The 13,660-nt window shown below is 46.3% G+C and overlaps 1 protein-coding gene across 1 annotated transcript; it reads right to left on the bottom strand.

Annotated features, from left to right (window-relative positions):
- Nucleotides 1-536: 536 nt before the first annotated feature.
- On the bottom strand, nt 537-2,366 carry LOC128724107 (odorant receptor Or1-like). The gene is made up of 9 exons (XM_053817871.1): nt 2,338-2,366; nt 2,039-2,264; nt 1,814-1,962; nt 1,451-1,748; nt 1,230-1,390; nt 959-1,163; nt 806-894; nt 664-736; nt 537-551 (listed from the first exon to the last, which is right to left on the bottom strand). Exons 1-9 carry the CDS (start codon nt 2,364-2,366, stop codon nt 537-539), a joined length of 1,245 nt encoding a protein of 414 aa, XP_053673846.1.
- Between the last annotated feature and the right edge of the window lie 11,294 nt (nt 2,367-13,660).

Below are 13,660 nucleotides of genomic sequence, written 5' to 3'. Positions count from 1 at the left end.
CGTACTATCGCACCGCGACATTTTGTGCCATCGGAAGGCACGCCAGGCCGCGCAGCTGCTAATCGGAGTGCCGTCGACTCCCGTGCTTCATTATCGGCTGCAGGGAAAAGCATCGGATCGAATGGTGTGTCCTGTGTAGTTTCGTGATTGTTGCACTTCTTAAATGTGCGGTTTCTTTATGTACTGCAAGCGAGTAGCTGGCGAAAGCTACTGGTACAAGTTTACTGCCAGAATAAGTTCAACTGTGTGTGTTTGTTTCTGAACAAAAAGCACTATGACCGTGCGGAAACCATGAACAAATTGATACTTTACGAAAGTAATGCCTATAACCTGATCAAAATAAAATATAGGCATTTCAACGGAAAAATGCATTTGTGTTATGTTTGAGGTAGCTTGTGAACAATGAACATATCTGTGAATACAAGTTTGTAAAAAAAAGCTCTCATATTTCCGCTTTCTACCGTGTAATTAAGGCTGCTATAGTTTCAAAACATTCACTTCTTCTCGATCTCAAACACATTTTTCGTAAAATAACATTAATCCGTCATTGACTGTAGAACAGCCAGAAGCGAATATGATGTTTTGATGATCTAAAATTTTGAGGAAAGCGATAACATTCATCACTAATTATCAAATCAAGGTACAGTGTTACTACTGCCTTACCGTGACAAAAGTTGCCATGCTCAATTCCATTTTGAAGATCCTTTTGGCGCAACAATTAATCCCTTTTGATGTACTGCAAATAAAGAACATCACATGATTATTTGATTCTACATATTTACAACCCATCACGTTTCGTACATACTTCAGTTGAAACGCAATCAAAAGCTTCCGGGTTTTGATGTTCATATCCGGGTAGTTCATAAATGCTGTCGCTTCATGCACTTTTTCTGACTGTAAGACCCCGTTCGAAGTTGTTTCAGTTTTTCGTTACTAACCGCAATATCCAGCTACTTACCGTGTAGTTTACCTCATTGCCGAAGTAACAGTATTGCACCACCTGTATTATCAAGCAAATCAGATAGCTTCCTGCGCGAATTGTGTCATCCAACGAGTTGATATCGATGAGCAATCGAAACTCCGTGATGCAAATAATGAAAATAGAACAGTACAACTGTGCCAGCATAGGTCCACCAAAAAGATCCATCATCTCTCGAAGGAAGCTTCAGGAAAGCAAACACTAATTATTTGAAAGCTAATATTTAGATGCCTCGACTAAATACCCGAACCTGGTAAGCTCCTGATGAAAGATGATACAACGTAACAGCTCGTCGTAAACGTCGTCTTTGCTTGAATTTATCTGCACTTTGTCCTTCTGATCAGCAGCTGGGCTCACATCGATGATGTTTGGCTTATCGTGCGGCTGTTTAATGTCACTTTCGTGTCCAACCTGGATTAAGCACGTAAAACATCCTTTAAATGGAAAGAATATCATCAACGCACCGGTTACCTTCATGAGCTGGATTTGCAAGCGTTGCAAATGTGCGTTTACAGACGCTAGCAATGCAGCTACGAGTGAATCCCATGAAATGTTAAATGCAGCATTTAAAATTATCGATACGAACTGGTAAGTGAGCACCAGCATGTATTGCCAGTAAGGCGAATGTTGATCAACTGGAGGCCAAGAAGGAACTAACGTTACGCCTACGAAAAATGATGAGATCGTCCACATAGCAGTTAAGCCGTCGGAAAAAATAATATACAAAATCCAGAAGACAGTCGTCTTTTTGCGGGCGCTTTGTAAAGGTCTAAAAAATTTCTCTCATTACATAATCCGACTACTTAATTACTCATTTCGATGGCCTTTACTTACACTCGCTCCTCTGCATTACGGGCCTCGTACAGTTCACCATCCAGTCTTCGGACGAAGGATTGAATTTTATTCATGTTTTTGTAGAAAAATTCCATCTTGAAAATCATCACCAGTTGGGTCAACAGAATGAACATGCTCGCAAACAGCTCCTAGGTGTGCCGTAATATCCACAATCATATTAATGTGGTAAAATACTTCTCCCTTTTTAGTACTACAACGTTTTACCTCGCGCGTTGTTACAGTAAAGTTGTAAGCCACTTGCGACGCCGTGCAGAGATAAATGAAGAAAACACGAAACATAATCCCCTTCAGACGATACCACCAGGCAGCGTCCTTGTCCATATTCTCGGGAGGCCACCCATAAAAGATTCCGAAAATGAACAGGATCATACGTAACGAGAGAAGCTGCTGCCGATTTCCCGCCTCCCGGTCCGAGAGAAATTCACTCACTCTGAAAGAGAACATACGAAAGAGCTTACTTTGGGGAGGTTTTTAGAGTGAGTTAAATTTCACAACAACTATACCTTATTTTCTTCGAACGAAGCCACGCCATGTCCGCTCAAAGTAAACCCACAACGTTGAATGGCCGTTTGCAATTCTGCGTGCTACAACTTTCGGAATCCTATATTGATCCATTATTAAGTAACTATCGTTCTACTGTCCTCGCTGGAACAATCATAACCAATTTAGCAGTACCTTTTGTTCTTATAATCACTATGAATTTTTGATAAGGCAGTTTGTTCATTCAGTGCTAAAAAAATGCAGAAATACGTATGACAAAAAATAAAACGATCTATCACCCGTATAAATAAATGCCGTATTCCGCAACGGTCAATTGAAAGATACAATCCACACGTCGCAAATCGCTTCTTAATTTATGCATCGCGTTCACTACTTCTTATCATGCGAACATGTACCCACTCTTAATCGATAATCGCCTGCCAACCTGTCAGCAAACGAGAGCGCAAAGTGTCTACCCATTAAAATCGATAAACCCACAATCAACTAATTGATCGCGGTTTAACATAAAAATTAATCGAAGCGCTTGTATCGCGGCAAACGGTCGCTTCCGCGGCAGACCCACACTAACGGTGGGAAAGAAATCCGACCAGATATGGACGTCGTCGTTTGCTTCGTAGCTTTTCCTGCGCCCATCATAGACAGACACACACACCTCCATGGGATGAAAGCTCGCTCGCGGAGTTATTACTTATTAGCAGTTCGAGACACTCCGCTTTCCCGCTTCGCATGCCAATGCCACTGACTTCGAGCACGCTATTTATTGCTTTATCTGCGATCCCCGGTGCAGCTCACCATAACCTAGACCATTGCAGGGTGGAGTGGTCCTTCCCTGCAAGGATCGCAATCGTACCGCAAATGTCTTCGTTCCCCGGGGTAGGTGAAAACGTTTGCTTTAATTTGTGCACCATCCGCTCCGGGATGAGGCTCACCAAACGCGATCAAACCCAGCCAGGGCGAAGGTGTGATACTCATTATATGAACTGCACTTCGAAACCCTCGACACCACGGCAGATCAGCATAACTTCCTTGGCACGGCGACTTGTCGTGGTCGTTATTATGAATGAGAGTCACGTAGTGTCGTTATCTGTTCGTTCTGTTTCGGTCTTTTTTTTCTCCCGGCTGCTATGCTTTACCATTCGATCGACTCGCCTGGGAGAATTCCTCCCTATGCACCCGAAAGGTAGGCACACAACATATCGTGGCAGAATTTTTATGCCCATTTCCCGAGCCCATAAGCCCGTGCCGGGGAGCCTCACGCCAAACGACACACGGCAGGACGATCGAGGTCTAAAACTCGCGCGGATTTTGATGAGTTGCTCTCGTGCGCTCACGGATCGCTGCACGTTCCGGCCAGAAACGGGTGTGCGAAGTTCACCCAACCACACGCTGAACGGTCGCCTGCATTGGGGTGGGTTTTTATTCAAATCCAAACCACATTACAGCCACATTAAAACAATCACCGCGAGCATTAAGAGGTGCCGTAAATCATTCGCACACGACCACCGTTGCTCGTTGCCGCGCTTGCGATCCCTTCGGGACGTACCATGCGTACGGGAAACAGCACCCTCTGTGCGCATTTGCGCAAATAAACACGTGTGGGCAGTGGTAGAAATTTATTGCAACATCCCTTCCGTGTACCGAACGTGTGGTGTGGAGATGCTTCGTGATGCTGTGTTGGGGGTTGAAGATCGAGCAGGTTGCTGCCTGGGCCCATCCCTGGGCGTGTTCGAGAGAGCTTCGGAGGCAACACGAAGCAAAACGCTTGTTTCTTCACGACGTTTCCGTTCCTTTTCGGGCTGCCGGGAATGGGGCGATTCGTTCGAATGACGCTGCACCACGATCCTGGGGACCGATGAAAATGACATAAAGTGGCGCATGTGCACGCACCCCAATTGCACTCGTGGTACGTGATCACTTGATCGCAAGTAATTGTCACCAGGATTGGCGCTCGATTCAATACAATGAGAAAGCTGGTTTTTCCTCAACTGTATGAGTGTTACTGGATCATATTAATTTCGATCAAATTGCTAAGGGATTCAAAACGATAAAGTACCCTTCTCTGATCAAATGACATTGCAAATTGCACAGAAAAGAAAGGTTTTGCATATTCACACCCGAGACCCGAGAAGTGTACGCAGTTAAGCAATTATCACGAAACAGATGTTGAACAAAACAGGCTACACCATCGCCATAAGCTGTTGGCTTGGAGTTTGCTGAAAATGCTCCCCTACGATGATGGCATTCCGTTCGGCGGAGATCATCAATCAATATGTAAAACAATTGTTGGCTCAATAAATCAAACTCCGTCCCGGAGCTGCTGTCTGACAATCCGCTGACAAAATTTATTTCCTTACCCTGTGCCGGGAGAACGTCACGAGCTACGTTTCTACAACTCACTAGCGCAACCCCGTATTGCGGTTGTTTTGCATATTTTAATCTTATCAAAGCGCGCGGATATGCCCGTACCTGATACCGAAACAGCTACGCTCGAAAACACACGGGAGAGATTTGCATACGCATCGGGAGAAAAGAATTGATTGAATGCAAATTTCGCTTATGACTTTCCGCCCTCAAACGGTCGCTTCCGGCTTTCTTTCCTGTGACGTCGTGGATGAGGGAAGATCGATTACTTCATGCCCGAATCGGTCCCACCCCGGTGAAGGATCGATGGCGGAGTTTTTCCCCCAATTTAACCGACTGACCCACATGGCAGACCCAGGCCAGACGGTCATCCGTCTATCATGCTAATGCGAAGGGATGGTAATTAAAGTGGATAGGATGTTTCCACGCCCGCTCGTAGCCACACAAACACACTCGCCGACATTAATCATTCGCTCCGCCCAACGATCGATCACAGCGTGTGATGTTGGAACCCTTCGGTGCCTCGGGCTGGTGGCAGGAAGAGAAGGATACACGCTCATTAATTCCACACCTAAACAGGCCTATCATTATCGACACTCGGCGCACAGCGAGACGCAATCGGCATCGAGACATGCTAGAAGCTTCTACGACCCCCAGTGTCCCTGCGATCGAACCGGATTCCGGGTGTTGGATGATCGGTTGTTTTTTTTTCTCTTTGCTTCTTCATTTCGAGTTTTGATTGCTACGGTGCGCATTTTGGCAACGATTCGTTTGATTGCAAGACCTCCAACGGTGATGAGAGATGTTTATCCGACATCAAAATGCCGATCGTTGCAGTTTAGGCCACCCACTAAGGGGTGAGCATGTCACACGGCTTTTGTGTGATCGATTTAATCTCGCTAGCGATCATGAACTGGAACGAATTTGATTTATTTGCATAGGCGCAGCAAAACGGCAGCAACACTCCTAGGGGCAAACGAAAATGACAATGGCAATTGGCAAATAAGCCCACCGTGTGTACGAGCGTTGGGGTGATATTTGCCGTGCGAGATGAATTCCGCTTCGTGTCGATGAATAATTTGAACGATCTACAAGCATTTCATGCGTTCACTAGGTCAGTCCTAAATCGGCGCAAGTTTGTACAAATTATTCAATTACATTTTTCCTGTATTTTGTTTGCTTTAGCACCGTAACGATTGCTTCATCAATTATGCGTCATGAAAGCTGCAATTCCAGCCCCGTACAATGTTGTTCGCTCTCACCGCAGATTCGCTCCACTTGCAGGCGCTTGCATAATTGGAAGATCGTTAGCATATTACACGTCGCTGGCCTCGGCAGATAGCACCCACTCCATCATACTAATCAACGATCGCAAATGATGATAAATAAGGACCCACCGGTTTGCTGTCCGCCTGTTGGAAAGAAACATTTAAAACGCAATTAAATGTATCGCGCACCCACCGTGAGAAAGGTCCGCCATCGAGAAACCGATACGTCACTGGGGCTCTGCTGGCATATTAAATTATGCCACATTATCTAGCTGCCAGCACGTTCTAGCAGCCGCACGATCAGATGATGCGGCTTTCATGAAAACATCAAACACACGCGCACGGAACCTGTAATCGCTGCGGAGCGTTTTATAGCCTGCGAAAAACCGGTGCGAGTATAATTAGACTCGCAAAAGTGGCCAACGCAACAAGGCAAGAAGAAAACAGAGCCCTATCGGTGAACCACACAATTCCACCGCCGGTATGGGGCAACCCGGAAGCAAACGCACCACACACCGTCGGGTATGTGTCAAAATGCGGCGGTCGGTGTCAAATTTATGACGCGGTCTTTTCGCCAGTCTCCACGCGGCCAATTCACAATTCACAATGCCACGGGACCATGAATGGAAGGGTACGGGCCCTCGGGGCCGCATTGATAAGGGGTCCTAAAGGGGTCGCAGTCTGCCGCCCGTGGACGGTTAAGTGACGAAAATTAATGTGTTAATTAAGCAGAAATACTCGGCGTTCAATTAGACGGAAAGCACAGCGCAGGAATTGCGGATTTTTGAGAATGGAGAAACTCGCGCGCGCGCGCGCGCTCCCGTGCGTTTCTCGAGAATTGCGCGACGTGCATCACCGCCTGAAGCAAGTTCATTCAACAGCGGCGCGAAAAATGTGCGACTCGTGCCTTCCGACGCGATCGCACAACCGCCCGGTCGCGTATTTTTAGCACCCGAACCACAAACCCATCCCGGTGTGCAAAACTTTCTCGCGACCAAGAACCGTGACCATCCCGAGAACGGACGATCCCACGGCGTGTTTGGCGCAACAAACCGCAGCCCACCGAACAAATAGAGTCCTTCCAAACGTGGCCATCGCAAATCGCAACCCCCCGCCGATCGGAATTGACACGTGTTTGATTTTCACGAGTCACGAGCAGCACGAGCGGCACCTTTTCTAGACGGTGTTTGTCGAAAATCTGCCACCCGACCGATACGAGCGATACTTTATGGCTTTCCTCGGTGAGGCGTGCGACTTTTGGTCAGCGATCTCGAGGCCCGCGGGCATTAAATTGTTACAATTCCCAATTACATCCTACCGCCGGGCTTACAGAGGTCGTAGCACCGCCCGGGTGACCTCTCGATCAGCCACAAGCTCTCGGTGCGGCCACTACACGAGCATTAGCTTGTCTCGCGGTACTTATGGAAAATGATAAATTGTAATTGTGGACCAATTTTTAACCCCACCGGTCAGCCCGTCACTTTCCAAACGCCATACTTAGTATCGACCCCTGATCGTGCCGATCGTCAAACTGGACCACGATCGTTCGCTCGATCACGCTGGGTGACTTGATCTTGATATCCTGAAACCACCCCAATCGGGCTTGGAACAAAACGGGAAGCGAACCGCACAATTCGCGTGCCGTCGCACGTCACCGGCGGTGTGAACTTAATCTTATCGTTATATGCATGTCGAACAGCGCGATCCACGAGAAACACGACGAGATCGCGTGTGATCGGGATCGACCGTGCTGTTGCCGACCGAGTGTTTCGAACGAATCAATTTATTGAGTGCAACAACTCGGACCACAGGCGACAGCTCAGTGCTGACTGGAGGTACATCATCATGGCCCGGGTAAATGTAATGTTTTCATTCGCGGCTTGAATTCACACGCTCTGCCCGTTCCTCTGGGCGGTTCCTGTGCGTTTTACCGTGACATCTGCCCGCCACCCGACAGTCGGCCCGCTTGTCAAACGGAAACCTAAACGTGGCCCTATAAATAATCAAAATCTAATTATACTCCCGCTAGGGTAACGTTATTGTGCATGTTGCGGTTTTCAGCCATCGCTGCCGCTCTGATTGCCGCATACGAGAATGGGAAGGTAGCGTTCTCGCACGGAACGAGCACCTCTCGTTCCGTTTTCCTGCAGTCTGCCTGACTCGTGCGTCTAGGCCGACACCTTTGGGTTAGGGGATGTGAAGAAACGAGCAACGTGACGGCAGTTTAAGTCTGACGTCGAATTTCAGTGTCGTTCCATTGTGGGGTTGGGCGAACCGTGTGAATACTTAATGCATATGCTGAAAAATCGACTAGAATATCTTTAAAATTTATTCAATTAACACCGTGAGTGCCGCGTCACCCAAAAAGTGCAAATTTTCCGGCAATTTTTTGGGTGACGGCAAAAACGCGTGGTTTTGAAATGCAATTTTTGAATGTTTAGAACAGCTATTATTCTTAAATATCACGTTTATGACTAAACAGAAATACGAATAAACGTAGAGAAAGCCAAAAATTCATCACAAAAGTAGAATATGAAGAATTAGAGCCGATGCAACCGTGGCTATGAGTAAGAAACGCGTGAACCAAGGCATTCTGTGGAATTTCCCGAAAAAAACGGTTGACACGCAAAATGTTAAATAAACTGCTGGGGAGTAAGCAAAAGCATAATTAATAAAGAAAAAAGTGATTATCAAACTATTGTATAAAGAAGATATTCAATTTTATATTTCAAAATACCATCGAAACAAGTTTCAGTAGTTAAAGCAATTGCATGTACACACTGCTTCAGCTAAGCTAGCCAAATCGTCACGAAATTAATCACAGTTTATGCATTTGTTAATCTCTTAAATTGGCACCGGTTAAGCTGGATGATTTATAAAAATAAAATTTATTAGACTGTGCCAACCATCGCCGCCCGCTGGTTCCATTCGCGCGCTCCTGCTTAACGCTCACGAAATATCTAATCTCTCTTATCCCATAAATCCCGCCCGCGGTCAGATTGCTTAGCATTAGTCTCGTTAGACGCTTCCCACCGAACCACTGGGACGTAGGAAAACAAGGCTAATCATGCATCGCACAGCATCACCGGTGCATTATCCAGAAGCATGGGCCATTGCGTGACAAGGTTCCACCGCATCGTCGGCACGGCGCGCGCGAAGATGCAATCACGCACTGCAACTGCACTCCACGCCATGGTGATGCACCGAGCGCTAGTTCCTTCGTTCCCTCATTATTTCCTTCGTACGCTCGCTCGTCGGTTTCGGTTGGCAGCCAAACATCCCCGGATCCGCGTCTAGAAGGCCCTTCTGGGTTTTTTCTCGCAATGATGATGACCTCGAAGCCGCCCGCCAGAGTTCAATGCATTTCAGCGAATGTCTCGTTCAATCGTGGATTGCCTGCAGTTGATTCAATTTTTACCTCACAATCCCAGCGGCCGTTATCACTGCCGAACTGGCGTCCAATTTATTCACAGCCCGATTTCGTTCCATCTTCTAACCGATCTCTCATTTTCTCGCTCTCTCTCTCTCTCTCTCTCTCTCTCTCTCTTCCGCACGGCCGCGGCGTAATCAGGGAAGTAATTTGTTTCGTAGTACGGACCGACCGACTGATCGTGATCGCACGCCTGCGATTGCCGGTGCTGGCTGGTGGGGTTTTTTTTTTTTTTTTGATAGCGAAACACTAAAATTAGATCCGACACCCGCGGACGGGAAGCGTGCAGGGAAGTTTCAGTTGGGAATGCAATTTTTCTTCGATATTTCAAGACCTCGCCGAAGGTTATCCGTTGCCTGTTTGGTGCCGTATCGCCTGACTGTTTTCACTGTGCGAGGCTCTTGTGTTGCCATCGTTGGTTGTGTTTTTTCCCGTTGCTTTTCTTTTCTCTCGTCAGCTTCTTCCCGTTGGTGCTTGTTCGATTTCAATTTCTCCACCAGTTCAGGGGCGTTGAAAGCCGCCCTCGAATGGGGGTAGGAAAATTGTTTTCCCGGGAGGTACCAGCGGCGTAGTGCAGTAGTGCAACCACTTGCACGGGACGCCTCAGCAAGTGCGCCGTGCCAAGGTGCAATCGGGTTTAATCCCGTCGTGACGGGTGATAATGAAAATTACACTTCACTTGCTTGTATTGGTGCATTCACTGCCAATTGATGGATACTGTTCGGCTAACAAAATCAATCTCTGTTGCGTTAGACAAAAGAAATTACGCGTCAACGATGCTGAAGGGTTTTACTCAAACAAAGTGCCATTCCTCGTGCAATAGTTTAGACTGCTGACGACGCTTTAATCAGGTTGGATACTTTGCACTACTACCCCTAAAATCGTTTCTCTAGATCCGTTTATCCAAATAAAGGCTTAAGTTTTGAAATTTCATCATCGCGAGAACTATTTCCCGTGACTTCCGGCTCGACCGTTTCGATCGATACCGGTTAATGAACGAAAGAGGCAAACAAAAAGCAACCATTACAACCTGGCCTGTGCCCACGCAATATGGTGCGACTTTCGATAATACGATGATGGATTTTCCCAAGCCTCGAGAACGAGTCACGAATCGTGTCGGTTTCACTTTTAGGGATTCATTTTACTTTTTTCCTGTTTCGTCAACCGATCATCACGTCAAGGCCAAACAGCAGGACGATTATTGCAAAATGGAATCATAAACCGATATGATTCATCCACATAAAAATAAGGACAATTTTCTTTACGTACTACAACATTCGATAATTTGTTTCCTCCGATATATAGCCCCTTCACATATTTCGCCTTTACGTATTACAATTTCCTGTAAGTTTTATCAGATTTTTTAGTGAAAATTGAACATTTTAAATTAGCATCAAACACCACACCAATCCACCGTCCGATATACCTTCGTAATAAAGCTATTTACAGAAGATAATGAAATTAAATCCACAGAAAGCCCTTCCGAGGCCGTCCTGCTCGCGAACTGCTACAGAAAGTTTCCATGTTTAACGCATGAGTTTTTTTTTCTTCTCCCAAACATTAGCATATCTTTCTTCCACCTCACAAAGGCCAGTAGTCGATGTTGGAACCGACAGCTATTCAAAACGAAACACTATCTCCATCCCGATCGATAGTTTCCAAATGCAAATCTAACAAATTCGTTCCCGCGCAAAATTATCAATTCAAACATCGATTCCTCTTCCCTCGATGAAACCCCTGCGATCGTTCCACACCACAAAGGATCAGTTAACAGCACACGAGCATAATCCGACATGCGTACGCGTGATCGAACATAAAGAAAAAAAACGTGAGAAAAAAAACAGCAGCCACACTAGGTGCAGCACGTTGAAGAACTAATTAAGTCGTCCGAAATAGAATTTTATCTCTGATTGTAATGCGGCTTTGGTAGCGCGCTCGCGCTTTAGCATAATCATTTGCATTTTACATATCTTGCCCACGCCGAGGACGTCCAAAACTGCACTCGCGGGATTGAATATCGCACCCACCGCAAACCGCACCGGCCAATGCAAATGCACAAACGCCAACCGGTGTACGGCAAAGCCGCCGGGATTAAAGCCGACCCCGAAGAAAGCGGCAATGAGTGTAATTTTCGCGTCATTCCAGCGGACTTGCCCACGCGGCCAGCGCAAGTGACGGGATCCTTTAGCTGCCGCTTAACGATGTCCAGGAGGTGTAGTCGAAGGCAAATCATACGGTGCGCCGGCTGCTAAAAAGGCTGCCCTAACGAGCTGCAGCCAGCACTTCGCGAGGCCCAAGTACTGGACGATCGGTGAAACAATTTATCGCATAACTGCAGCACCACTGACTCCACCACCGGCCACGATCACGTATGCTAAGCCGAGCGAATCCGAAACGCATCTCCTGGTTGAGATTCGGCCTGAGCGGCTTCAATTCATACATTTCATTTGAATATTTTATTTATTTCATTTGCATTGCACATTTTACCCGGCAACCGTTCACGGCATCGGCGTGAGATGGGCCAGCATTTCATCCTTTCTACCGGTGGGAGATGCTGCTGGTGAGGTGTGGACGACAGAAAAAAAAACCGATCTTCGAACAGCGAGAGTCGTCGAGGAATGCTTAAGCTGCTGCTGCTGCTGCTGCTGAACCGCCCTGATGGGTTGGTCGCTCAAGAAAGAGGAAAATAATCGCCGTGAAACAAAATCGAAACTCGTAAATCAACGGTTCATCGCCGCCGGGTGGAACCCGACGAGTGTTCAGCTATTTCGGTTAATTTAAATATCTCCAGCAAACAGAACAAGACCGGTGTTGTCACGTTACTGTACCGTACGCAGAAATGCGCGATTGTGACAACCTTTCTCCGCTGGTATCCGCTGCTGCAAGGATCACCATTAAGCGCTCGGTAATGGTTTGCGAACGAGTGATAGTACGCTTTCGAGCCGTAATCGACGCATTCGCCGACACGGTCCTTGGTCAAATGGTGTCCATCCTCTGGGTTTACAACATTGAGAAACAGAGTTTTTTTTTTCAATACAAGTGGGAGTTTTTCTTCTCATGCCTAAGCTTGTGGGTGCCGTCGTATGCGTACGTGAGCAACAGATCAGATGCTATGATCGTTAGATCGTTAGAAGGAGTCGGCGTCGAGTATAAGTACGCAAAGAAATGCAACGATTTTTATCTCCCATTGCGGTCATTAAGTGGTATTATTGGCGTAAATTATTTCGTCAATTTACATTCCATTTTCGTCCGGTAACATGTGAACGCGCACACACGGCAGTAAACATGATTAAAGCACTAAATTTAAGCTGACAGCCAAATGACTAGAAAGTGATCACCTTTTTGCGAGCAATTGCAGGTGAGATGTAGGTATTTTTTGAGAGTGTGGACTGTTTCGATTGATATGCTTTGCATTTTAAAACGTTGATTAGTATTCAAGTAGTAAGCAGTATAAAATCAGTATTTGAGAAAAAAAATTAACGAGCAACATCTTTCTCATCGTACAAAAGCTGTTCGTGTGACATTTAAAAGTCTTCTTGTTTGCCAAATTCCTTTCTAGAAAATATCCTCGAGTCGTATGTTAGTCGTACACATCAAACAGCAACCTAAATGATCGTCATAAACGACAAGCATAATGTTTCGTGACATTTTTCTTAAAACTTACGAAACCAAAATACATATGCCATTTACATGTAAAGGTGGCAACAGATTGTTCGATTTGATAGCGCCCAATGAGATATCATTATTTGACAACGAAATAACACGCTCGATCCCAAAGCTGCACCACAAAGCTCTGCTATAAGTCATTCATCACATCACCGTATCGTTGGGCAAATAGTCACGATATTTGCCAAAACTGACCGTACGTACTAGCGACTCAAGCCCAAGCCCTGAGCATGCTTATTTTCATATCAACCCTGCACAATTTATAGCAAATGTCTGTAATCAGGCATCGAAGGACAAGCCCACACCGCCCGAGCCAAGGCTTGCCTTTGAGCCCTTCAACTGGCGGAGCGTATTTTTAGGCTTCTCCCCGCACCAGAGTGTGCCTTCGGGCGGAACCGTTCCAAGGCACCATCCTGTTCGATTCATGTGAAACTCAAAAAAAATATAATTCAAAGCCGGGCATCCCCCAAACACCCAGCGTTCGATTGTGCAAAGCACCACCAAAAGCTCCACCGGTCCTAGGCGGCTCCATATCAGTGAAATGATCGAAACCGAAACATGTAAATTTATTAGCTCTCTGCGAGTAAAAAGCCACCCATC

The sequence above is a fragment of the Anopheles nili genome, chromosome 3 (assembly GCF_943737925.1).
Source record: "Anopheles nili chromosome 3, idAnoNiliSN_F5_01, whole genome shotgun sequence".
Classification (NCBI taxonomy): Eukaryota; Metazoa; Arthropoda; class Insecta; order Diptera; family Culicidae; genus Anopheles; species Anopheles nili.
This window is presented reverse-complemented; position numbering and strand designations above follow the sequence as displayed.